The sequence below is a fragment of the Perognathus longimembris genome, chromosome 6 (assembly GCF_023159225.1).
Source record: "Perognathus longimembris pacificus isolate PPM17 chromosome 6, ASM2315922v1, whole genome shotgun sequence".
Classification (NCBI taxonomy): Eukaryota; Metazoa; Chordata; class Mammalia; order Rodentia; family Heteromyidae; genus Perognathus; species Perognathus longimembris.
The window spans coordinates 23,455,843-23,481,574 of NC_063166.1; the positions used below are offsets into that span (position 1 = coordinate 23,455,843).

The 25,732-nt window shown below is 41.3% G+C and overlaps 1 protein-coding gene across 5 annotated transcripts in view; it reads left to right on the forward strand.

Moving 5' to 3' along the window:
* Kif13a (kinesin family member 13A) overlaps positions 1-25,732 on the forward strand; it is a 160,018-nt gene that overhangs the window by 97,815 nt on the left and 36,471 nt on the right. For all 5 annotated transcript variants that reach the window (XM_048348412.1, XM_048348415.1, XM_048348413.1 and 2 more), the window contains exons 10-21: positions 4,064-4,175; positions 4,519-4,731; positions 7,729-7,839; positions 9,790-9,924; positions 12,876-13,006; positions 13,966-14,052; positions 14,144-14,310; positions 18,669-18,882; positions 21,347-21,509; positions 22,522-22,662; positions 23,373-23,522; positions 25,292-25,453. In XM_048348412.1, coding sequence (XP_048204369.1) covers positions 4,064-4,175; positions 4,519-4,731; positions 7,729-7,839; positions 9,790-9,924; positions 12,876-13,006; positions 13,966-14,052; positions 14,144-14,310; positions 18,669-18,882; positions 21,347-21,509; positions 22,522-22,662; positions 23,373-23,522; positions 25,292-25,453 — 1,786 coding nt within the window. The remainder of the gene's footprint in view (positions 1-4,063; positions 4,176-4,518; positions 4,732-7,728; positions 7,840-9,789; positions 9,925-12,875; positions 13,007-13,965; positions 14,053-14,143; positions 14,311-18,668; positions 18,883-21,346; positions 21,510-22,521; positions 22,663-23,372; positions 23,523-25,291; positions 25,454-25,732) is intronic.

Consider the following 25,732-nt stretch of genomic DNA (forward strand, 5'->3'; position numbering starts at 1 on the left):
TCTGAGTCCAAGCCCCAGGACTGGCAAAAAATATTTTTTTAATATATATTCTTGCCTATAACAGGACCACTTCAAGGCTATGTTATAATGTGACTTAGATCCCTCAGCAACTAGCTCTTTTATTTAATGACTTGTGGAGCTGAATGGACTTTTCCTCAACATGCTCCTCTTTCCTCACTTATGTTACTAGGTCTATAGTGTGTAAACCAAATTAACTTTCTGAAGGCCAAAGTATTCTAAATCCCAGGGCACATGACTGCAAGGATTTCAGATGTAGATATGTACTTGTACTTATTGGATCTAGTTTAATAAATATGTTTTGGCCTTAAGAACACAGGGATGAGTATGGTGGGACCTGACTTCCAGAAGTAGGGAAGGAAAACTTTTGGGACAATTGGACTAATAGACTTGCCACAGAAACTTGCACAGAGTACAATGGAAGCACAGGGAAGGGGTTTAAAGCAGTGCTGAAGGGTCAGGGAGGGCTTTCCAGAGGAGACACTGTAGTTTCTTGGCTAGACAAACTCAGCTATGTGAGCTTTTGTGCCTCAGTTTATACATTTATAAAGAAAACAGCTAATGAGTAGGATTAGTATGAAGACAAAATTAGTTGCTTTCTCTAAAGTACATAGAGTAGGTCTAGCACATAGGGAACTGTGTGCTAATAAAAAGAAATAATAAATCGAAATGACTGCCTAACTGGCTTTCTAAACCTTATAATCAGTGGCCAGTTGAATACTGAAATTAAAGAAATCAACATATTTCTTAATCTCTCTCTCAGACTCCTTGCTGGGCTTCTTTGGATACAGCATTAATAATCCCTTTAAGCAGACCTGTCAGCGACATCACATAGCCTTCAGTGTCTACTTAATGGGCTGTGGATTTAGGGGCTCATCTCTCCCAAAGCTCTTAAGAGCTTCAAAGCACACAGTCCTCCTTCCATTTGAAGAACTGAAGATGCTTCATGGTTGCGTTACCAAAGAATGCACTGGAGCAGGTGGTGTAGATCTGTAGACCATTTCACAGTGAGTCTATCTGTAAGAGCTAGTTGCTATCCACCCATCTACGGAAAGTGGGGCGAGGCCGAAAAGCCTTTTCCCAATGGCTGGAGTCTGCCTGTTTTAGCTTCTCTGTACACTTGTGTAGCTCATGAACACTCTCTCTAATGCCAGACATTCCTTTTCAAGGAGGCCATTCACAAAGTGCAAATAGTAGTTGTCTAGTGAGTGTGATGTCCGTCTGGTTTCCACCTCAATTTCTGTGGTTAATAGTAAAGTATGTAGTAGCATTTCCAAAAAATGGGTTTGACTGGACACTTATTCCAGGAATATTCATATATATCACTTCCAGGATGGAGTCACATAGTTCATTACAGCCGCCTACATTTATTTTTTTCTAATATTTATGGGATGCTGTTGTCACAAGTGAGCTATGTTATAAACAGACACATTCACGTCTTTCCACACTGTCAGAATTTGTTGCATAACAATAAATTCACAAGCTATGTCAGTTATGTGGGCATTCATTCACCAAGTACTCCTGATTTCACTTGGTAGTTGTGAGCCATTGGACAAACAGAATCTTTTCTAATATTAATTACTAATATTGACTCTCAGATCACACATTTTACTTCACAAAGGTATATAAGCTACAGAATGGTGAAGAAAGCATTAAAATGACTGTTAACATTTAAAGGGGCCTTCCAGCTGTAAGCTCCAATAGAGAGCTGATACAGAGGCAAGAAGAATCACTTCAAATGTTTAGATAAGATATTAACATGACCAATCAGAGTTGTGTGGGCACAAGGATGTCCGAAAGCAGAACAGTGCTGGTTCAGGGAGTAGCACTGGCATTCCCCAGATATGAAGCTACCATAGTCCCCATGAAAAATCCCCTTCCTTAGATATAATCCTGGTGAGGAGGTCACATCATTCTTTGGTGTGTTATATGTTATGGTTTTGTCCCATATGTCTTTGGATTCCTGATTTAATTGGATACATTTATAGGTGATTTTTTTTTTTAACTGTACTGAGGTTTGAACTCAAGTACTGTTAGGCAGGCCCTTTCCCATACTGTCCTGCCGTTAGCACTTTTTGCTCTGGTTAATTTTGAGATAGGGTCTTGCTTTTTGCCCTGGACTAATCTGAACCTTGATCCTCCCATTGATCTTTCTTACCTCAGTAGAATGGATATGTAATTAATGGCAGGTACACACCACCAGGCCCAGCTGTTGGTTGAAATGAGATCTCAGGAACTTTTTGCTTGGGCTGGCCTTGAATCTCAGTACTATTGATCTCCAACTCCCATGTAGATAAGTGATCATATTTTATGTAGATAAATAAGTTGCCTTGTGCTTTGTGCTGGACAGATGGTGGTGGCTTAATTGGCAAACAAGATATAGAGTTGTTTTGCCCCATGACACAAACTACTATTTTACAAAATGGAGTTACTCAGGGTAAGGGTCAGCTGGAAACTATTCTCCTGCACAATATAGAGTAGCCTATTACAGGCCTAGCCTGACCTCCACAGTTGTCTTCTTTTCCTCTCTTTGTCTTCTTGTGGACTTGTCATGGCTCACATTCATTTCCTCTCAAAAACCTTGCTTTAGTCCCTGAATAACAAAATATGAATTTGTATTAAGGAAGAATGAAAATGGCCACCTATCTACTATTCAATGGTAGATAGAGGTTCCTGTTAATTACAGTTAGTCCATTGTAGGGACTAAGCATGTTGGAAGGGGGTTAAAAGCAACAATAAAACAACAACAAAAACTCTAGATAGATGTCTTTGTATTTAGCATGAGAGGCCTAGAAAGGAAAAAAAATATCCTTGAGATACAGTAGCCACATCTTTTGAGGTATATGACAGGGTTACCCTCATTTTCCCCAAAGGTTCCCATGAAACACTGAAAGGGAGTGGTTCTGGGAGAAAAAAGAATTCCTGGACAAGTAATTGTGAGGAACTCATTTATAAAATCCTTCTTTCAGAGAATCATAGTACTAAAAACTCTGAGAAGTTCTGCAAGAATGAAGACAATGCAACTTACAGATCATCATTTCCAAACTTACTCGATAACAGAAATCCAAGTGCAACATATATTAGATTCCCAAGAACAGTGTTCAGTAGAATCCATTTTTTTAAATTCTATCTTTAAACATGATGGGCAGTAGGTGTTAGTTATTTGGTGGTAGAACCCCTGCTTAAGCATATATTATGCTCTGCATTTATCCTCAAGACCACCAAAGAATGAATGAAATATATATGTGTGTGTATGTATGTATGTATGTATATATATATATACACACACACACACACCATGGTTATATGTTTATAAATGTTGTTTACTCACCCAACTTTCTTCTTTCCTCTCCAGTCAGCCATCTTCATTCCCTGCCCTACCCAAGAACTCTAGATAAAAGATCTAAAGATTGGGGGCTTCTTAAAATAGTAACACTTAATTTTTTTTCTTTTGTCCAGGACTAGAACTTGATGCTTTTGCTCATTGGTTAGTGCCATGCTTCCAATCCCAGCATTTAACTTTTTTAAGTAATTCCTTTGTGATATCACGTAACCCTCCTTGCAGTCCTATGAGATCTGCTCAGGCATCTGTTTTTCGGCTGCTAATTTTGTGATCTAACTGATTTCCTTTTAAAAGTGCTCTTTGAGCTGGGTACACTGGGACATTACTGTAATCCAGATACTTGGGAGGCTGAGACAGGAAGATCTTGAGTTTGAGGGCAGCCTAGGCAGCCCGATTTCAAAAGCAATTGGCACTTAACTGCACCCCAAGAGGTATCCTTCACCCCTCAGTACTATAGATCTCCTCTCCAAGTACAGAGAAGGATTTTTCTCATAGGAATTCTAAATTCTCTCTCTCTCTCTCTCCAATTAATAGAGTTCTTTTCTGTTTTTCCTTTTCTCAGCTTTTTGGTGTATTAATGAAGATTTGATGATGCCCACATTGCTCTGCATATTTTAAACTTGTTATCTAGAAGGACTGTTATTTTATTTAAAAAAATAAATAAAACATTCCATAAAATGAACACTTTGTTTCTCTTGGCAGGTCCCTTACAACCTTGGGGTTGGTTATATCATCACTGGCTGACCAGGCAGCTGGCAAAGGAAAAAACAAGTTTGTGCCTTATCGAGATTCAGTCCTCACTTGGCTGCTTAAGGTAAGCCGTGGTTGCTCTGCTGTTCTTTGCCAACTGAAAACTGGCTATTTCAGTTGTGACTGGAGAAAAGGTACATGTCAAACTAGCCGAACGCATACTGTCAGCCTAATTCCCAGCCACCAGAATGCACAGTTGCCCCTTGCCTTTTATCCTACTACAGTGTTGCTTGACAGGTATCCGTTATAGCTTTGAATAAATTGGCCACATTACTTCTTGTCATGAAATTAGTAATGTGAACATGTTTCTGCATAGCATTTTCTTCATGGAGAGCAATGTCATTTGTGCAGATTTACTGTTCCAATCAAATGGGCTTCCCTAAGATGCTGTTTGAAATGCTTTCCAGGACAACTTGGGGGGCAACAGCCAGACTTCTATGATAGCTACCATCAGCCCCGCAGCAGACAACTATGAGGAGACCCTCTCCACACTAAGATATGCAGATCGAGCCAAAAGGATTGTGAACCATGCTGTTGTGAATGAGGACCCCAATGCCAAAGTCATCCGAGAGCTGCGGGAGGAAGTAGAGAAACTCAGAGAGCAGCTCTCACAGGCTGAGGTGAGACTAGCTCAGGGCTCCCTCTCTTTGAAGTTCCTTGACTTCATTTTCTGACAAGCAAGGTCATGCTTGCTTGCAGTGCTCTGTCATCTCCTTGTGATTCAACATTCTCATGTTTATTGGCATGGACTCTGTTAATAAGCATTGTGAATTGTCACCATGAGTAACACAGGATTCCTGTCCTAGCAACTTGCAGACACGGAGGCAAATGAGATCATTCCTGCAACTACCAAATTTGTTTGCTTCTTTAAATCAGTGGATCCTTGAACTTCAAATGTGTAATCCTCAGAGCCAAGTTTTATGAACATTGTAGACTGTTTCCACAAAGCCTTGCAGTTTTCAGAGGAGTTGGGTATCATTGCCTTCTTAAGTCATATGCTGCCCTTTGCAGGACTTAGGCATAGACCTAACCTGATACTTCTTTTTCTTTTTTTGGTGGTACTAGGGTTTGAACGCAAGGCCTCACACTTGCTAGCCAGGTGTTCTTACCATCGAGCCATATCTCTGGCTCTTGTACCTAGTATTTCTAAGTTGATATTTTTTCACATCACTCTCTTCTGACTCCATTTTAATGGGAGGGGGAGGAGTAATAGCCATTAATGAGCATAGGTATACCAGGTGCAGATACATTTATACCTTTTTGTTCACCTCTCTGTCTTCTACTGTGGGTTCTGAAAGCACAGGAAGCCATGTTTTATTAATATGTTCGTCTCTAACCCCCAACCCAACAATGATTTTTTAAAAATGTTGGAAAATGCTTCCCTAAATGCCTTGTGTATAGTAAGTATTCAGGAAAAGTTAGTTTTTATTTTGCCTTATCTCTGCTGATGCTAAGAAGAGTTTGAAAGACTCCAGAGAAGTCAAAATGCTGATAAAGTTTAAAGAATTGTAACCCCAGGAGAAAAGTGTAATGGTTCTGAAATCTGTTTATTGGTGGACTGTCTGCCTGCTTCCTGTTCCTGAGTTTACACTTCCACCGTTACCTTATTACCTGGACCATGTAGCTAGGGAAACACTTGGCCAAGGAAAAGAGAAGGGGAGCCACGTGGTTCTACCAGGAACTCGAGATGTATATTCAGCACTAAATGTCTCTCAGGCTCTGAGGAGTACTAAGACAGCTTCTAGATCATCACCATTCCAGCTTCTAGTCTAAGCTCTTATCAGCTTTCTTGCTCATGGGGCTTTACTCTGTAGAGCCTCTGGATAACTTAGGACATCAAAGCAAATCATTGTCACATAAAGTTTTTTTGTGTGCAGGTACTGTGGTTTGAACTCAGGGCCTCATGCTCTCACTTAACCTGCTTGCTTAGAGATGGTGCTTTATCATTTGAACCACACCTCAAACCTGGCATTTTCCTGATTATTTTGAAATGCAGTCTTATAGACTTTTCTGCCTTGTCTGGCTTCAAACTGTTATTATCTGATCCTTAATACATTTGAGTAACTGGTACCAAATTTCCCCCTCATTTTTTTTAAACTACAATATGTATATTTAGATTCTGGAGTCATTCTTTTTTTTTTTTTTTTTTTTTTTTTTTTTTTTTTTTTTTTTTTTTTTTTTTTTTTGGCCAGTCCTGGGCCTTGGACTCAGGGCCTGAGCACTGTCCCTGGCTTCTTCCCGCTCAAGGCTAGCACTCCGCCACTTGAGCCACAGCGCCGCTTCTGGCCGTTTTCTGTATATGTGGTGCTGGGGAATCGAACCTAGGGCCTCGTGTATCCGAGGCAGGCACTCTTGCCACTAGGCTATATCCCCAGCCCCCTCTGGAGTCATTCTTATTGAAAAAAATAACATTCCTGCTTCCCAATGATAGATAAATACAACCAAATATATCATCATCCTTATAGAAGAGTAGGTTAAAATGCCCCTAATTTAAAAGTAAATGAAAAGAATCTTCACCTAATATGTTAATATAACTGGAATTTCTGTTTTGTTTTGTGCCAGTCTTGGGGCTTGAACTCAGGATCTGGGCACTGTCCCAGATCAAAGTAGCCCTCTACCACTTGAGCCACATCTCCACTTCCAGCTTTTTGGGTGCTTAAGTGAAGATAAGAGCCTCACAGATGTTCTTGCCCCAGTTGGTTTTTTTTTTTTTTTTTTTTTTTTTTTTTTTTTTTTTTTTTTTTTTTTTTTTTGGCCAGTCCTGGGCCTTGGACTCAGGGCCTGAGCACTGTCCCTGGCTTCTTCCCGCTCAAGGCTAGCACTCTGCCACTTGAGCCACAGCGCTGCTTCTGGCCGTTTTCTGTATATGTGGTGCTGGGGAATCGAACCTAGGGCCTCGTGTATCCGAGGCAGGCACTCTTGCCACTAGGCTATATCCCCAGCCCTGCCCCAGTTGGTTTTGAACCACAATCTTTTTTTTTTTTTTTTTTTGCCATTCCTGGGCCTTGGACTCAGGGCCTGAGCACTGTCCCTGGCTTCCTTTTGCTCAAGGCTAGCACTCTGCCACTTGAGCCACAGCACAGCCAGTTTTCCATATATGTATTACTGGGAATTGAACCCAGGGCTTCATGTATAATGAGGCAAGCTCTCTTGCCACTAGGCCATATTCCCAGCCCTGAACCACAATCTTGAAATTTCACTTTCGATAGACAATGGTCCCTGGCTTGGAATGTGTTTATTGGTGGTATGCATTGAACTCTGACTACTGAAAAAGAAGTATACCTAAAAAAACAACTTTATTTTTCCTCCTTTGGTATTTCAAAGATGAATTTTAGCATTGTTTCAGTCTTTAAATGTGATCATTAACTATGACTCATACAATGATTTTGTTAGCTATTTGTCTTATTTTCATTTGTGGCAATGGTGTTTTTCTCCTTGAGACAGGTGTACCAGTATTATTTAGAATTTGATTACTAGAGGGCTAACGTCCACTCTAACAGTGGGTGAAGTAATTGCTTCCAATAGACTGTTGATACTTTCTTAAGAAGGACATATATGTCTGTAATGTAAGTGTATGTCTCCTGTATAATGCTAGATGTCTCTGATTTCCTTTAAAGGCCATGAAGGCCCCAGAACTGAAGGAGAAGCTTGAAGAGTCTGAAAAGCTGATAAAAGAGCTAACTGTGACATGGGAAGAGAAGCTGAGGAGAACAGAAGAGATTGCACAGGTAACCTGATACTTTAGGCCTAAAACACTGTGATTCTCCTTTGATATGTTGTCTTTTCTACACCATCTCCTGCCATCCTCAAAAACTCTTTCTTTCTGGTGACCCAGAGACAACACGGATCCGTTTAGACACTGACTGTGTCTTGTATCAGTTTACAGTTTGCTCTGTGTATTGCTAGAAGTGGTCAGGAGTTCTGTGCTTGAACAGGCAAGCCTACAGGAAATGCCTTTCATGGTTACTGTTCTCATTTTTTTTTTTTTTTTTTGGCCAGTCCTGGGGCCTTGGACTCAGGGCCTGAGCACTGTCCCTGGCTTCTTCCCGCTCAAGGCTAGCACTCTGCCACTTGAGCCACAGCGCCGCTTCTGGCCGTTTTCTGTATATGTGGTGCTGGGGAATCGAACCTAGGGCCTCGTGTATCCGAGGCAGGCACTCTTGCCACTAGGCTATATCCCCAGCCCCTACTGTTCTCATTTTAACTAAAGTCCATTTTGTGATCTTACATCACTTGACAGAACATAAGAATGAAAGCTCTTATTGGCAGAGAATTTGTGACATATATACATACCACTCTTTCAGTGTGTTTGATTCTTTGTGCTTATTAGAAAATACTATAAGAGCTTCAATAAAGTATAAATCAAGGACTAATTCTGCAGTGGTATTAGAGTTGTGTTATGTATCTCTCTACAGTATGCGTTTCATGAATGTTTTAATTCTACTGACCACTGGGAAATATTGGGCCATCCCTCTTCAGTCAGTTAAAAAGCAGTCAGTGCACCTCAGTCCAGTGTATGCTTATATGATTCTTACAGATAACAGATGCACACACTTTCTCCCTCTCCTGTTGCTGTATTGTTTTCCATAGCACCTGACACCATTTGGGACTATACTTACAACATATCTGTTTTTATGGTCTGTTTCCTCTCATTAGAATGAATATATTCATGAAAGGAGGGACTTAAGTTTTAGTCACTATTGTAGTCTTAGCCCTAAATCAGGACCTACTACAATGTAGCTCCTATTAGATAATTCTTGAACAAATGTTTGTTGAATGAAGGAATGTATGAATTCATGGCATTCAACTGTAGGGTCACCAACCTGCTCTTTTAACCCCATTTCCCCTGCCTTCTCCCCTGCCTTCTCCCCTCCCTCCCTTCCTCTCTCCCTCCCTCCTCCTCTCCTCCCCCCTCTTTCTGTGCCAGACCTGGGGCTTGAACTCAGGGCCTGAGTGCTGTCCCTCAGCTCTTTTGTTCAAGGCTAGTGCACTACCACTTTGAGCCACAGCACTCCAGATATCTTGTGGTTAATTAGAGTCTCACAGACCTTCCTACCTGGACTGGCTTTAAACCACGATCCTCAGATCTCAGCTTCCTGAGTAGCTAGGATTACAGATGTGAGCCACCAGCCCCTGGCTGCCTTCCCCTATTTACTAGGTGTTCTTAGCTCCTCAAATCATGTACTAGAGCTTGTGCTGTGATTCTCTATGATTCCTTGCTAGAGCACCATATATTTTATCTTACTACACACTCACTTCTTCCTGTTCCAATCCTTTTAATGATTCAAGAGCTCTCTCAACCATACACTCTTGCTATGGCCTCCTCTGGTCTCTTAACCCTTCATGATTTCCATCCTTTGAAGGCCTTCAGCTCTATGTCTTCCTCCAGGGCATAGTGTTCTCTCTTCTTTTGAATTCCAATTCTATGGTTTTATTCTCTCTGTGAGACTCTTAACCTCCTTAATGGCTGAGATGGTGTCGGGCTCCCCCTTGGTTCCCCTGTGACTTTCATAAGATGTCAAATACTGCAGGCTCTTAGTAAGTTTGGTTGAGCTGAGTAGAATGTGTCATCTCATTGGCATTGTCCCCAGAAACAGTGACTTACTCTTTCCATGGATACGTCTTGTGAATAGAGTAACAAATAACAGTCCCCTGCTTTTGTCTATTTTTGTGCCCAGGAGAGACAACGACAGCTTGAGAGCATGGGGATTTCTCTGGAGACCTCTGGTATCAAAGTGGGGGATGACAAGTGCTACTTGGTCAACCTGAATGCAGACCCTGCTCTCAATGAACTTCTGGTATATTATTTAAAGGTGAGAGGGTGTGTAAGTAGACAGATAGCTGCAATCCTGAATCCTTCACATAATATTCCCAGTTGGACCTCGATGCCTGTCTCCATGATTTTTCTTTTTTTAATTCATAACTGTCATTAAAAGTAAAGCAAAGGCCAAGCATTAATGGGTCATGCCTGTAATACTAGCTACTCAGGAGGCTGAGTTCTGAGGATCATGGTTCAAAGCCAGCCCTGGCAGAAAAGGCCATAAGACTCTTATCTCCAGTTAACCTCAAGAAAAATGGAAATGACACTGTGGCTCAAAGTGGTAGATCATGAGCCTTGAGCAAAAGAACGCAGGGACAGCACCTAAGCCCTGAGTTCAAGCCCCATGACTGACAAAATAAAAAATAAAAAAAGTGGGGCTGGGGATATGGCCTAGTGGCAAGAGTGTTTACCTCGTATACATGAAGCCCTGGGTTCAATTCCCCAGCACCACATATATGGAAAATGGCCAGAAGTGGCGCTGTGGCTCAAGTGGCAGAGTGCTAGCCTTGAGCAAAAAGAAGCCAGGGACAGTGCTCAGGCCCTGAGTCCAAGCCCCAGGACTGCCAAAATAAATAAATAAATAAATAAAAATAAATAAATAAAGTAAAACAAAGGATGGGTACCATTGTCTCACACCTATAATCCTAGTCACTCAAGAGGCTGCAATTTGAGGATCCAGGTTTGAAGCCAGTCTTGGCAGGAAAGTCTATGAGACATTTATCTTCAGTGAACCACCCAAAAAGCAAAAGTGGAACCGTGGCTTAAGTAGGAGAGTGCTAGCCTTGAGGACAAAAGCTGAGAGAGACAGTGCCTAGGCCCTGAGTTCAAGCCCTAGGACTGGCACCAAAAACCATAAACCAAAAGATAATATAGACCTGTATTATTGAAAAACTCAATTTGAGCCTGGCAATTGGGGTAGATTCCTGGGGAGTGCCGGCATCAGAGAGACGTGACTGGTCACCTCATGGTGTCCACATGATCCTCACATATATAGAATGTTCCAAATGTGCCAGATGCCAGTGGCTCACATCTATAATACTAGATAATCAGAAGACTGAAATCTGTGGATGTGCTTTGAAGCCAGCTGGGGCAGGAAGGTCCGTGAGAGTCTTTATGTCCAGTTAACCACCAGAAAACCAGAAATGGCACTGTGGCTCCAAGTGGTAGAGTGCTACCCTTGAGCAAAAAAGCTCAGAGCATGCAGGCCCTAAGTTTAAACCCTATGATCAATAAAAAGAAAAAGAAAAAAAAGCTCCAAATGTGAGGTGACATGGGTTCTGAGACTGGGTTCAGCCAACCTGAGAAGCCCTGGAGGTTCTCAATTATGTTCTGAGTAAATTCTAAAGAGATCTAAAGATCCACATGTGCTTACAAAGGTCCAAGAGATTAGAGTAGAATCCTAGCTTTTCCATGCCTGCCTTTTCTTTAAACCTATGTTTAAAAAAAGACTGTTGCCTTCTAATCACTTCTTGCCGTTGTTATTTTGGCCTTAGTATGCACTGACCATGTTGGATGGGTTATTGTCACAGTTTCTGGCTCTAGAACCTACTCACACTCTTGAGAAGTATCCAGGATTCCAAAGAACTTTGTGTGCCTAGGTTCTATCTGTCTATGTTAATTGCATTAGTGCTTAAAACTGCTGACAGTTTAAAATTAATATGATTTCAAAAGAATGACAATGTTACCACACACCAGGTAACCTTCAAAAAAAAAAAAAACTCCACTATGCATTCATGATGACAGAGGAGAGGCAAATGGCATCTTACTATTTTTATTAATGTAGTTTTGACTTCTTGGACTTTCCTAAAGGTTTCAGAAATGCCAGATTGTCTGGCAATCCTTTTGTAACTGCTAGTTAATTTGTCAGTACCCAATTATGACATCTCAAATGAGACCCATCATTGACAATAATATAGGGCATCCAATTGACTATTAGGGAGGGCATATCTAACCCTCGCCCTCCTCCACCCTCACACACTTATACATGTCACAAGGTTATGGCAGTATATAGAAATATGTGGTAATTGGAAGGTTTAGGGCTTGGGCCTTGAAGGCAGCTTACATACACTGTCCACATATTTAAATGTGAATTACCTACTTATAAAATGTTTGATGGACATCACTTTGTTCAAGATCCCAATCTTTCCAGGGAATATATAAAATGCAGTGGAGAATGAACTACAGTTGAAGTATGGGGCTTCTGTCTTCTGTGATCTTCTCTGTTCTGTTTTTCCCAGATGAAATATGGTACAAATAGCCCATGACTTATTGAGAGTCTATGAACCAACTTAAGATCTGTTCATTTAGGAAAATGAGTGAAGAAATGCTTTCTGAATCCTAATTTTAGAAGACCAAGTGTTCTCTGTTGCATAGGGAAATACTATTTTCTATGCAACAGAGAAGACAGGTTAACTATTTTGTAAAGCAACAGGTTAATGAGTGGTGGGAAAACAGTGACTAGGCCACTGGTTGTTGTGATACTTGTGTGTATAAGGTGTAAGTACTTAGTCACTCTAATCTGCATGCCCACAGCACTCATGCGGTTTTTTTGGGGGGGCGGGGTTGCCAATCCTGGGGCTTGAACTCAGGGCTTGAGCACTGTCCCTGGGTTCTTTTTGCTCAAGGCTAGCACTCTACCACTTGAGCCACAGTGCTACTTTTGACTTTTTCTATATATATGGTACCGAGGAATCAAACCCAGGGCTTCATGTATATGAGGCGAACACTTTACCACTAGGCCATATTCCCAGCCATCCATGCGTTAAGAAGTTAAGTCTGTTAAGGGTAAGCATAGGAATTCTAATGCTGCAGATCTGTAGCATGATTTATTTTTTTGTATTGTCATATATATCTTGCTAGGTTATTCAGACTGACTCTGATCAGATTTCATTGGCTTACTTATAAGTGTGGGGTTTTCCTTTTTCTTTAAACATGTATTCTTAGGATCACACCAGAGTGGGTGCAGATACTTCTCAGGATATCCAGCTCTTTGGTATAGGGATTCAACCTGAGCACTGTGAGATTGATATTGCTTCTGATGGAGATGTCACTCTTACTCCGAAAGAAAATGCAAGGTAAGAGAAATATGCAGCAACTTCACATGCCTTTTGTGTCTCCTTTTCACAGAGAGGAAGCTATCTCTTTGTGGATTTTTTTTCCTTTGCTTCAGTTACATCAAAGCTCAGGATATAGTAGATCTCTATGAGGTTTGCTTTCTTTTTATACAGTAGTGTAACCACATTTAGAAGCCCCTAACTCTATTATTACTAATAAAGACCTTTGTCGTCAGAGTTGAACTACTGCTATGAAGCAGTGACTGTTTTCATTACATGAGTTCCAGTGCTCACTTACTATATAACTCTGAGCTTTAGAGTCCTATAGAGATCAGGACTCAGATAACACAATTATAGAAGAAACTTGCTGGAAAAATTGGAAGTCAAAATAATACCCATTATTTCCCTCCATCAAATTTCACCTTCTAACAAATTTACCTTTAATTAACAAACCTTTACCCCAGTAGTTTGCTTCTAAATTACCAGCAAAACCTCCTTTATTGTGATGAGCTATTATTCCTTGAATGTATGTTTTTTTGATTTTGCGAATTTTTTATTTTTTTATTTTTTTTGCCAGTCCTGGGGCTTGAACTCAGGGCCTGGGCACTGTTCCTAGCTTCTTTCACTCAAGGCTAGCGCTCTACCACTTGAGCCACAGCACCACTTCCAGCTTTTTCTGATGATGTGATCCTGAGGAATCCAACCCAGGCTTCATTCCAACCCTGATTTTGCAAATTTTGACCAACTTTCCCTTTGATGACAATTCTGTCTCCATCAGAATAAGAACACATGTCAGGTCATGAAGTCTGGTGGCCATCGGTGACATCATGGTGTAGGCTGTTATAGTGTACAGATTGTTATTCCTACTGGTATTTGTTGAAATAAATCTATGGAGTGAAAGCTCTTTAGTTATCTCTTAGTGTCAGAGCTGGATTTCATGCTCTTTCTTGTTCCTGATGTCTTCTTTTGTGTTCCTTTAGGTCCTGTGTGAATGGTGGCCTTGTGTGCAGCATCACCCAGCTGTGGCACGGTGATCGGATCCTATGGGGGAATAATCACTTTTTTAGGTAACATCTTTGTGTTCTCTTCTATTTTCAATACGCATTTTTCCACATTACAAATAAGTTGATTTTCTTTAATGGTGAAAAACCTACACAGAATTAACTTACCTAAGAGGAAACGACGAGATTGGTTGAGAGATTTTGAAAAGGAAACAAGTCCCGCAGAGCATGACTTGGATGCAGCCAGCGAGGCTTCCTCAGAACCGGACTATAACTACGAATTTGCACAGATGGAGGTTATCATGAAGACGCTGAATAGTAACGGTGAGACCCTTAGCCCTAAATGCCAGCATCTTGTGCTCCCTGTTACCAAATATTGAGGCAGCATTTTAGGGATGGGAAATGTCCACCAAGGATAAAGTTGAGGCTACTCTCAGGAACACTTGAGGAAATGAATTTGTGGGCCTAGTTCAGGCCCACTCTCCTTTTTGTGTGTCCTTGGAGCCCTGAAGGATCCCCAGCTTGAACCAAGCAGGAACCCCAGGATCAGAGGTCCTGAGACAGACAACCTCTACTGGTTGGTGTGCTCTGAGAGGGTTTTGTTCTTCAGTGTTGAGCTCTTCCCTTCAAGAGTGACTGTCTCATTCTACTCTGAATATGTGTCTTAGGGAGGAATTTGAGCAAAAGTCAGGTCTCTGTCATGAAATTGGAGGTTCTATAAAGATTTTGACCTTTTTAAACTTATTTCTCTTTGTGGACTTTTAGCCACAGGAACCCTTTTATAAAGGTGAAGACCAGACTTCGTCAAAAAATAAGGATTGTGTTTTTATGTAGAGTACAGTACCATGTAAAGAGCATGATGTTACAGAAGGAAGTTTGGTCGTTTCTCTCTTTAGAGTCTTTAGATTAGCTACTAGGCCTTTGGACACTGCAGGGCAAGATGGGCTTTAGCTGAAAACCCAGTTTCAAGACACTCCTACTTATTCACCAATGGAGAAGAGTCCCAAAGACATGCCAAAGTGGCGAGTCATCAGAATCACATTAATGAGTCATTTCACAAGTCTCTTGTGAGTGAACTTTCAGAAGCTCAAGTAGATTCATGTTGTGACAGGAAGTGCAAAGAGGGTGTGAGCTCCAAATTCCAGGTAGAGGAGTATCCAAGTGGAGAGAGCTTATTGTGTCAGAAGAAGTAAGAGAATTCTGGATGTTTATTCTAAAAGCTCTGCATACTGTATATACACCAAGTACTGGTTTGATCATTTATCCACCCCAGATCTCAAGCTTTGGTTTTATCCAATTGCAACCTTCTTATCACATATTAAGAGGCACCAATAAATAGTATGCATTCATCCCTCAGTCCTTTTACCCAGACCTATTAGAGTCATTAGTGGCCTGTGTTATTAACAAATTATTTGCACCCCAGATCAGGTCTTGCTCTCCAGTGTTGATTTTGTCAATGAAAGAGGAATGGTTCCCCTTCTCTCCTTTTTTTCCAATTCCACCAGTAAATGGAACTTCCCTCTTTCTAGGGTACAAATTGCTCTGAGGCAAGAGTTAGGGTGATGGTGGCCAATCATGTTCACAGGGTTCCCCTTTCCGGCCTAGGTGGCTTCCCAGTAGTAAGCCTGTCTGCCTGGTGGTCATCCCCTTGGTGGTCTTATTTGAAGATTCTTTTCCCTCTCCTGTGGTTTCAGACGAAGCTCCTCCACAAACACTGGGACAAAGGTTGTGAATGCACTGGTGTTAGCATGAGAGCTTGGCTGGTTTCTAGCAGGGCTGCTGATGGATGCTTGTGCTATGTGCTTTGCCAAAGTGTCAAGGACAAGCCTGGGAAGAAGCAGAAGCATCGAGCCTGGCAGAGATGCTCTGCCTTCTTGGTGGGAAACATGCCTGCCATGTCCCAACTTGACTACCCTTCCCAGTGATTAAAATCTGATGCAGGGCCTTCGCCTTTGCAGTCAACAGCATGGAGAAGGATGATTGATGCTGTTACTAATGGCTTTGTTGCTCTCAAGAACATAACAGTTCAGAATGGTAGTACATCTGATATATTCACATCCATTTTCTCAGAAATAGCCAAGAATAATATGGTTTTGAGTCTCTAGAGTTTATACTGGTCTACCACCCAATACATTTGAATTTAAAGTAAAAAATCAAAAACCTAACATCTATAAACTATCATTGCCTTCCTCCTAAGGGCTTATAATAGAAATTAGATACTCATCTCTTTTCCCAGTTTCAGTGATAACTAACTCTACAGTGAGGAGCTAGCCAAGGTTATAGAACCCAGTTATTCCATCTAGGATTTAAAGATGGTTCTTTTGCTTTGGACATCTGGGAGTGTAGCTTTTAATACTCTTTCCCACATAAACTTTCTCCTACCAGCATTACTACTACCACCCTCCCTTCCATTCTTTGTGTGGGAGATTACATTGAGCTCATATCTACCTGGGAAAGAATGAGGTAATGAAGAGGGTATATTGCTATACCACCACAATAGCACTGTCCTTTCTTTATTCTTGAAAGATATTAACTCTGGTATCTTCCCTTAAGTACCAGGCTTACTGAGTTTTAACACAATTCATTTGAAAGGAAAGTAGACTAAGGATATACCTCAAAGCTCTCGAGTTCAATCCCCAACTAGGCAAGAGAAGAAAATGGGAAAAGAGGAAAACTAAAGTGAAGGAGTGAAACAAAGTGGACAATCTCCTAGTATCTGATTGAGTCACTAGAGAACAGGACAAAATGTCTTTGGCTTCTGCCCCATATCATACAGTCAGATTGCCTTGCCAGTTAGGATGAGCTATTTAAAAATATGCTGGATAGTGGCAAACACTTCAAATTGATTGATAAGAGAGGGAGGTGCTTTAAGATGCCTATGACAAAGGTATTTCTGGGAGCCTCTAACCCTCTACTGGGGCTGTGGTGAATCTCAGGAATGTGCTGGGGACCATGGCAGGCTCAGAAGTCTCTGCTAGGCTGTTCTCTCTTCCATCTCCGAACATTGATTTGTGGCCCCTGGTGAAGATGGTGCGTAGTGGTTATACTGTGTCATAATAGCGAGCATGAGGCCAAGTTCAAGCCTCAGTACCTCTCTGTTCCCCAAACAAACAAACAAACAAAATACCTCCATGAGGCATTGTCAAGAAAGAGCCTTTGTGGCTCTATCTTTTATTAAAACAACTCACCCATATGAGCGCATCTTGTGATTTTTTTTAAAGGCTCTTTTTTGCTTCGGATTATTTAACCTTAAAGTTATGTTATCTTTTTCTCTTACTGCTCAAACAGAAATATTGTATAATTTACATATCTATTTTACACACTAATGAGGGTATTTTGAAAATTGGTCAGTGACCATAATAAGGTTATATAAAAATTCCTCGTGAGTCATTTTCATTTCCAATATCCTCTTGGAAATGAAACTGAAAACTAAAGTGTGGGAAGATAGCCCACATGGCACTGAATAGCAGGCAACTGTGTGAACGTTCAAGAAGGAAATGAGGGCCCAGGCATCCTCCCTTACAGGCCCACCAACCAGGGAGAAATATTCATTATTTTGGTGGTTTTCTTGTCATACCCTCTAGACTTTCTAGCTATCTTCCTGCCATCCACTTATTTAGGGATGTTGAAATTTTGTATATGTGGCCAGTGAATCTGTCTCCATGCCATCCTGCTGATTGGTTATTACCTAGTCAGACAACTTGTTGAGCTCCAACTAGTTCTTTAGAGTCAAGTCCCTCCTGTATCATAGCCACCGCTAGTGATTGTAGCTGCTCCTTTCAGCAAGAACTATTGGTATATATGACCCTACTCAGCTATGGGAATGGTAGGGAGCTCTAAATCTGAACCAATGTGACATCAGAAACAGGATGTTGTTATTTTAACAATTGCCCTCTTAGATAGTATAGCACCTGAGAGAAATTACCATAGCATATACTCAATCAATAATACCTTCAAATATATGCTATGATTTTTTTAAAAGTTTGCTCCCACCTTAGAGAAATTTGAGACTCATGAAATTTGTTATGAAAATCCTAAACCTTTAGTCATAGACTAGAACTGGTGTTAAATGGGCATAGAAGAAACTACTGTACAAATTGAATCATGCCTGCATGCCTTAGGGGTTTTTTTGGTTTGTTTGGGGTTTTTTGTTTGTTTGGGTTTTTTTTGGCCAGTCCTGGGGTTTGGACTCAGGACCTGAGCACTGTTCCTGGCTCAAGGCTAACACTGTACCACTTGAGCCACAGTGCCACTTCCGGCTTTTTCTACCACTTGAGCCACAGTGTCACTTCCGGCTTTTTCTGTTTATGTGGTGCTAAGGAATCGAACCCAGGGCTTCATGCATGCTAGGCAAGCACTCTATCACTAAGCCACATTCCCATCCCCCTGCCTTAGATTTTATAGAATTTTTCTTCTCATGTGTAGGTTCACATCCCCTTTTCCCCCACCACCTGCTAGTAGAAAGGGTTTGGCAAGAAACTTAATAGTGGTTGTGGAGAGAGGTTATCTGAAATGTTAGTAAAAGGACACAGGATTTCACTTCTGAGGCCCTTAGGCCGCTGACGTAAAACATACTGTCAGGCAGGAAATGATTCTGGTTGGAAAAGGCAAGACAGAGTTCAGTGCCTATGTAGAGGCCTATCCTATCCTATCCACCCATTGCTTTTCTTTTGGCTCACCAGACCCAGTTCAAAATGTGGTTCAGGTCCTGGAGAAGCAATATTTAGAAGAAAAGAGAAGTGCCTTGGAGGAGCAGCGGCTCATGTATGAGCGAGAACTGGAACAACTCCGCCAGCAGCTCTCCCCTGAGAGGCAGCCACAGAGCAGTGGCCCAGACCGCCTGGCCTACAGTAGCCAGACGGCCCAGCAGAAGGTGACTCAGTGGGCGGAGGAGAGGTAAGAATGGGGGTCAGCAACCCAGAGATAAGGTCCAGGGCCTACAGGCTTGGGTACAAGGCTGATGACACTCATCAATGGGGTCAAACCTCTCAAAGAAGGAAGTTGCAAGTCAGGCACCAGTGGCTCATGAGGCAGTTCTAGCTATTCAGGAGGCTGAGCTCTGAAGGTCATAGTATGAAGCCAGCCCTGGCTGGAAAGTCTGTGAGATTCTTATCTCTGAGTAACCACCAAAAACCCAGAAGTAGAGCTGTGACTCAAGTGGCAGAAGGCTAGCTTAGAGAAAAAAAGCTAAGGGACAGCATCCAGGTCCTGAGTTCAAGCCTCAGTGCTGACATGCAAAAGAAGGTGGGGAAAAAAGGAGGAAATTATAGTTCCATTTCTGATTTGACATTTGGCTTTTCCTCTAATAAATATTTTCATCATATGTATATATATATATTTGCTGTAGTTAAACATCAGCTCATTCTCACCCCTATTCTTTCTCCTTCAGTAAAAATGGAATCATGTGGGCTGGGAATATGGCCTAGTGGCAAGAGTGCTTGCCTCGTATACATGAAGCCCTGGGTTCGATTCCTCAGCACCACATATATAGAAAATAGCCAGAAGTGGCACTGTGGCTCAAGTGGCAGAGTGCTAGCCTTGAGCAAAAAGAGGCCAGGGACAGTGCTCAGGCCCTGAGTCCAAGGCCCAGGACTGGCAAAAAAAAAAAAAAAAAAAAAAATTGAATCATGTTAGAAAACTTAGTTATCAAAATAGAAGACATTTGAATAACTCTTTTTTTTAATTTAATTTTATTATCAAGGTGATGTACAGAGGGCTTACAGTTACATATGGAAAGTAGTGAGTACATTTCTTGTCAAACTTGTTACTCCTTCCTTAAATAATTCTTTTGGTTTTTTTTGCGAGTCCTGGGCCTTGGACTCAGAGCCTGAGCACTGCCCCTGGCTTGTTTTGCTCAAGGCTAGCACTCTACCATTTGAGCCACAGTGCCACTTCCAGCTCTTTTTTTTTGTTTTGTTTGTTTATGTGGTGCTGAAGAATCAGACCCAGGGCTTCATGCATGCTAGGCAAGCACTCTACCATTAAGCCACATTCCCAGCCCTTCCTTGAATAATTCTTTAAGAGCAAAACCCCCACATTTTTCTTATTTTTTTAAAATTTATTTTACTCTTAATTCTATTTAAATAAAATTTAGGGTTGACAAATCTTTGAAACATGAGTTTTCAAGATTTATGGCTTCAGCCAGACACCAATGGCTCACACACTTAATCCTAGCTACTCAGGAGGCTGAGAGGCAGTTCTACTGAGTTCTACTGAGGAGGCAGTTCAAAGCCAGTCCAAGCATAAAAGTTTGTGAGACTCTTATCTCCAATTAACACCAGAAAACTGGAAGTAGAGCTATGGCTCAAAGTGTTAGAGCAGTAGCCTTGAGCAAAAATGCTCAGGGATAGTGCCCTGGCCCTGAGTTTAAGCCCCATGACCAACAAAGTAAAAAGATTTATGACTTTAATTGAGCATGATAATACATACCTGTAACCCTAGGCAATGAGCATTTTCTTTTTGGAGGGGGGGGGGGCCTTTGGACTCAGGGCCTGAGCACTGTCCCTGGCCTCTTCTTGCTCAAGGTTAGCACTCTGCCACTTGAGCCACAGCGCCCCCTCTAGCCGTTTTCCATATATGTGGTGCTGGGGAATCGAACTGAGAGCTTCATGTGTAGGAGGCAAGCACTCTTGCCACTAGGCCATACTCCCAGCCCGAGCATTTTCATTCAATAGGAAATAGAAGTTTATAGTTACATGCTTTCTGTCTTCTCCCTGGGAAAATATGTTTCGGGGGCAAGGCATCTATTTCATTCATTGTGGTATCCCTAGTGCTCTGAACAATGTCACATGCAGGTATTTAGTGCTTACTCTTTGTACTGGTGTATGAAGTTACTCAAATAATAAGCACATATGTGATTGTTAAGTAGGCCAAGTAGGTTGATGAATTGTTCAATGGAGGACACAACTATGGTGATGTGTCTTATATAGAAAGTTTTGTGTAGAAAGGAGGATTTCAAGTGAGTACCAAAGGGGTAGAATTTGCATGTGTGGAGGGAAGTTAGGGGTGACTGTGTCAGTCTTCCTTTTAGCTTTTTGTCTTTTTAGTGCTGAGGTTGAACCCAGGGCCTTGCACATGCCCACATCCACTAAACTATACCCCAGTCCTTGTAGGAGGACATTTTAGACAAGAGAGTTGACATAAACAGATAGAAAGCCATGGAGAGAGGTTAAGGTGTATTTGGGGAGATTTAGCAGGTTGTAAGAGAACTATTTTGTTTAGAAGGCTATTTATAGAGGAATAGGGACATATTAATTGTACAGTGTGGGGTGTTGCATTGTGAACTCTTACTGTTTTCTATAATACTACTCATTTAAAAACATGACTGCGTTAGTTCATTTCCTTTTCTGCAACCCCACAGGGATGAACTATTCCGGCAAAGCCTGGCAAAACTACGAGAGCAGCTTGTTAAAGCAAATACCCTAGTGAGGGAAGCAAATTTCCTCGCTGAAGAAATGAGCAAACTTACTGATTATCAAGTGACTCTTCAGATCCCTGCTGCGAACCTCAGTGCCAACAGAAAGGTAAGTGTGTCTGTAAAGAAGAGGAGAGCGAGAGGTACACTAGCAAATACTAGAACCTGAAGTCCAGGTGTTTACCCTTTGTAAGCCCTCTTGTGTACGCCTGCCTGGGTAGGAAAGCTGTTGAAACAATAAATATTGTCCTCCCATTTGTCACAAGCAGAATCATGGTGACTTGCTAATTTTAAATGCTTTCTTTAAAGAGCGGATGTAGAAGTATAACTAAGTAACTGTCCCGTGTCTGCTTTTTGTTGCATGCAAATGTCCCCTTCTGATGTTTGGGTGAGATAAGTGTGCATTTTCTTGTAGTACTTTTCTGGGAGCTCATTCTGTAAGAAAAGAAGATAGCTATGGTGCCTGTCTCTATGTTCTTGGCAGTTGCTTGGAAGGTTCCTGTCATTTAACTTGGAGAAATTTTCCTGAAGGGGAGAGTAATTTTTCATCCATTATTTTGCTGTCTAGTGAGTAAGCTAGAAAGCAAAACTATAGGGCTTAGACATGTTACAAAATTGAAAGCCCCTTTTGCTAGAAGACTTATTAGTGACTTCAGGTGATTTAGTTGGTGAGTTGGTAGTTCTAAGTCCCATAGGCATGGAAGTGTGCATATTTTGATATTCGTTATATACAAGGGTGCTGTAAAATCTTATAAGATGCTTAAAATAGCAAAACCTTGAAAGAGCCATGATTTGAACAATAGGATGTGTGACAAATCTGTAACATCATATTGATGAAGAATGTCGATTGAGAAGAAAATGGTCAAAACTTAAATAATGGAGAGAGGATTGGGATAGGAAGTGATATTTTTATTTGGTGCATTGTGAGAAAAAGGGTATGTGTGAATAAAAACAGAAGATAGGAAATGTACCAGACCATTCCTTTGATGGTAGAATTTTTATGTTCTTTTGTATTTATGTGCTTTGCAAACCCACTATTTTACTGTAATGTATATGAGCTCTAGCAGTCAGAAGACAAGTGAGCATAATGTCCATTCTGTATGTCTTGTTTAATTGTGCAGAGAGGTGCGATAGTGAGTGAGCCAGCCATCCAAGTGAGGAGGAAGGGGAAGAGCACCCAAGTCTGGACCATTGAGAAGCTGGAAAACAAGTTAATTGATATGAGAGACCTTTACCAAGAGTGGAAGGAAAAAGTTCCTGAGGTAAAAGAGACAATACATAAAGGAGATTTTGTTGGAATTCAGAGCAAAAATCATAAGTGATTTAACTACCAGGATACATGTGTACACGCGCATGCACGCACCTGCGTGGGCACAGGCACACACACACACACACACCAGTGATACTTTGGACATTTGTGTTAGGCACATAAGATAAAATGGCCTTGACAGGAATGCCAAATGGGGTCAGTAATATTTACACAGAGAGGAACGGAATGAAGAGCACACAAAGCTGATTCCTATTTGGTTTCCTTTTTACCTCATTCATGTAAAATGAAGTGGGATAAAGTATATTTACACTGCTTTGTTCCTTTCTTGCAAAATCAGATTGGTTGGCGCCAGCATAGATTTCATATTCATTCTTGGTTGTTCATGTGCCTCTAACTGTGATCACAGCTGGGGAGCTTTCTAAGTTATTTGCTATGCAGAACCTGTGTTTCTGCAAACATCAGTAATACGAAGAAGACTTGCTAAGTTGAGGAAGGGAAGCACAGGGAATGCGATGGAAGGCTGCAGGTGGGTGGGAGGGGGAGGAGGAGGCTGAGCCCAGCACTTGGGCATCACATAGCTCCTCCCCCGCCAGTTGGCTTTGTTTTATAAATGGATGTGGTTCTCATTTTACGTCTTTATTTCCATAGTTATTTCCTTTAAAATTCTTGTAATATCAGTTTTTAACTGCATCTACCACTCAGGCAAAGAGACTGTATGGGAAACGAGGTGACCCTTTTTATGAAGCCCAGGAGAATCACAACCTGATAGGTGTGGCAAACGTGTTCTTGGAATGCCTCTTCTGTGATGTGAAACTTCAGTATGCAGTGCCTATCATCAGCCAGCAGGGGGAGGTAAGTGAGAAAATGTCCAAAGCTCTGAATGTTGTTTTTTTGTTTTTTTTTAAGCTTTGTCTTAAATAGATCCTGAAAGTAGGGCATGATGAACTGTGTGTGGTAACCCTCTGGAATGTTCTGCTCTAAGCTAATGAGTGTTGCTTTTCTCCTTGATAAAAATGTACACAGTTCATCTGGCAAAGAGATCCAGTGGGTAAGACAGGGCTTTGGATCATGCTGGGCTTTGGGTATTCCATGAATCCCCCCTAAATTTATATATTTTTAATATATTAAGTTATTTTAAAAAGCATCAAAAATGCTTGAACCACTGTCTCCTAGCTGATTTATCTTACATCTTTTTTCAGTGAACTTCATATTACTTACTACAGATTTGTCTAACTTATCGAATGATGCCATTGATCAATTTCTTTTGCATCGTTGGTCCCAGTACCAATTTTTAGGTGGTCTATCTTTAAAATAGCCTTCAATAAAGGCTGTCTTTAAAATACCTTAAACTCTTTAATGTGGCAACAGCATGACCAAAACTTATCATGTTTACAACCACAGTCATCACAGCCTTAAACTGGACAGTGAAAAATAACTTTATCAGATGAAGACACTCCAAGAGTGCCAATTCAGGATAATCTCTAGTCTTGAAGTACAGTTCTGTGCAGTCAGCTGTAAGAGGAGCTCTGTCTACTGACTTCTATTCAGAGACCTGCCCCTACTATGAGAAGAATATAATACATTTTGAATGAAAAATAGTATTCTTGGAGCCCAGTATGGTGGTACCTGCATATAACCCCAGCACTTGAGAGGCTAAGGCAGTAGGGTCTTGAGTTCAAGGCCAGCTGAGTTACAAAACCAAAAAACAGAACTATTTCTTTATCCTGCTCCCAGCCCTAGACTGAATTGCATAATATTTTTTGTTTTTGCCAGTACTGAACTCAAAAGCTTGACCTTGCGTGGCTTTCTTGATTGGTGCTCTACAACTTGAACCATGACTCCAGCTTGGGTTTTGCTAATGGAAATTGAGTCTCATGGACTGCCTAGACTGGCTGGCCTTGGACTGTGAACCCGCAGATCTCAGTCATCTGCATAGTTAGGATTTCACCTGTGCACCTCTGGTGCTTTCTTGCATGCTGTTCTTTATTGCATGAGCCTAGGGACTGTAATTGGTTTACTATTGTAATCACAGTGCTTAGCATAGTTCTTGGCACCATCAATTCTCAGTAACTATCTGCTGAGTAGATAAATGAATCCTATACATATTTATCCTATACCCATACATATCCATTTCTACAACTAGTTTATATTATTGTTTGACTTCTCCCTGTCTTTCCACAATTGACCACGAGTTTTCTGATGGTAGAAGTACAACCTTATCTTGATGTCTCATGAGACTGATCAAATGAATAGGTTACTGAAGCATTTGATCAAATGAACATATAAGCAAATATGGTAAATATATAAATAAATAAACAAAACATGGGAAGTGGGAGTTTATAGGCAGAAAATGAGAGCTCAGCTATTCCCACATTGACCTGAAAATGGACACAAATGAGGTTATTTCTAGAAGTTGAGCTGTGAGGAGGCAAACTCAGCTCAGCCCAAAGCAGGAGGGTTGCAGGGGCAAGCTGTGGGAGGGTGGATTTCCTGTTGTTGGAGATGGCCAGGCAGAGCTGCTGAGCTGCTCATGGAGCTGTTGTGCAGTTTGTTTCTATCTGTAGTCACTGTTGCTCATGGAATGCCTGTGAACCTCATGGGGCTCTTGTTCTCTGACCCAGGTTGCAGGGCGTCTGCACGTGGAAGTGATGCGTGTCACCGGAGCTGTCCCAGAGCGCGTAGTAGAGGATGACTCCTCGGAGAACTCCAGTGAAAGTGGGAGCCTTGAGGTAGTTGACAGCAGTGGAGAGATCATTCACCGAGTCAAAAAGCTGACGTGCCGGGTGAGAGGAAGCGATGACCTTTCCCAGTGCCAACGTTTTACCAAAGCATCAATATACTTTTCATCCAGCATCCTAAATCTGCTGTCTGATAGTGGATACAACCATGAATGGAACTTTCTCTAGCAGTAAAAGGAAGTGTTTACATGTTTAGCACAAGTGCCATTTTAGTCCCAAATATTTTCAGGTTCCTGGTGGTTAACAGAGCTATGTATTTGGCATATAAGGATCCTGTATTTCAAGATGACTTATGTTTTTTTAATGTTCCATCTATATCAGAAA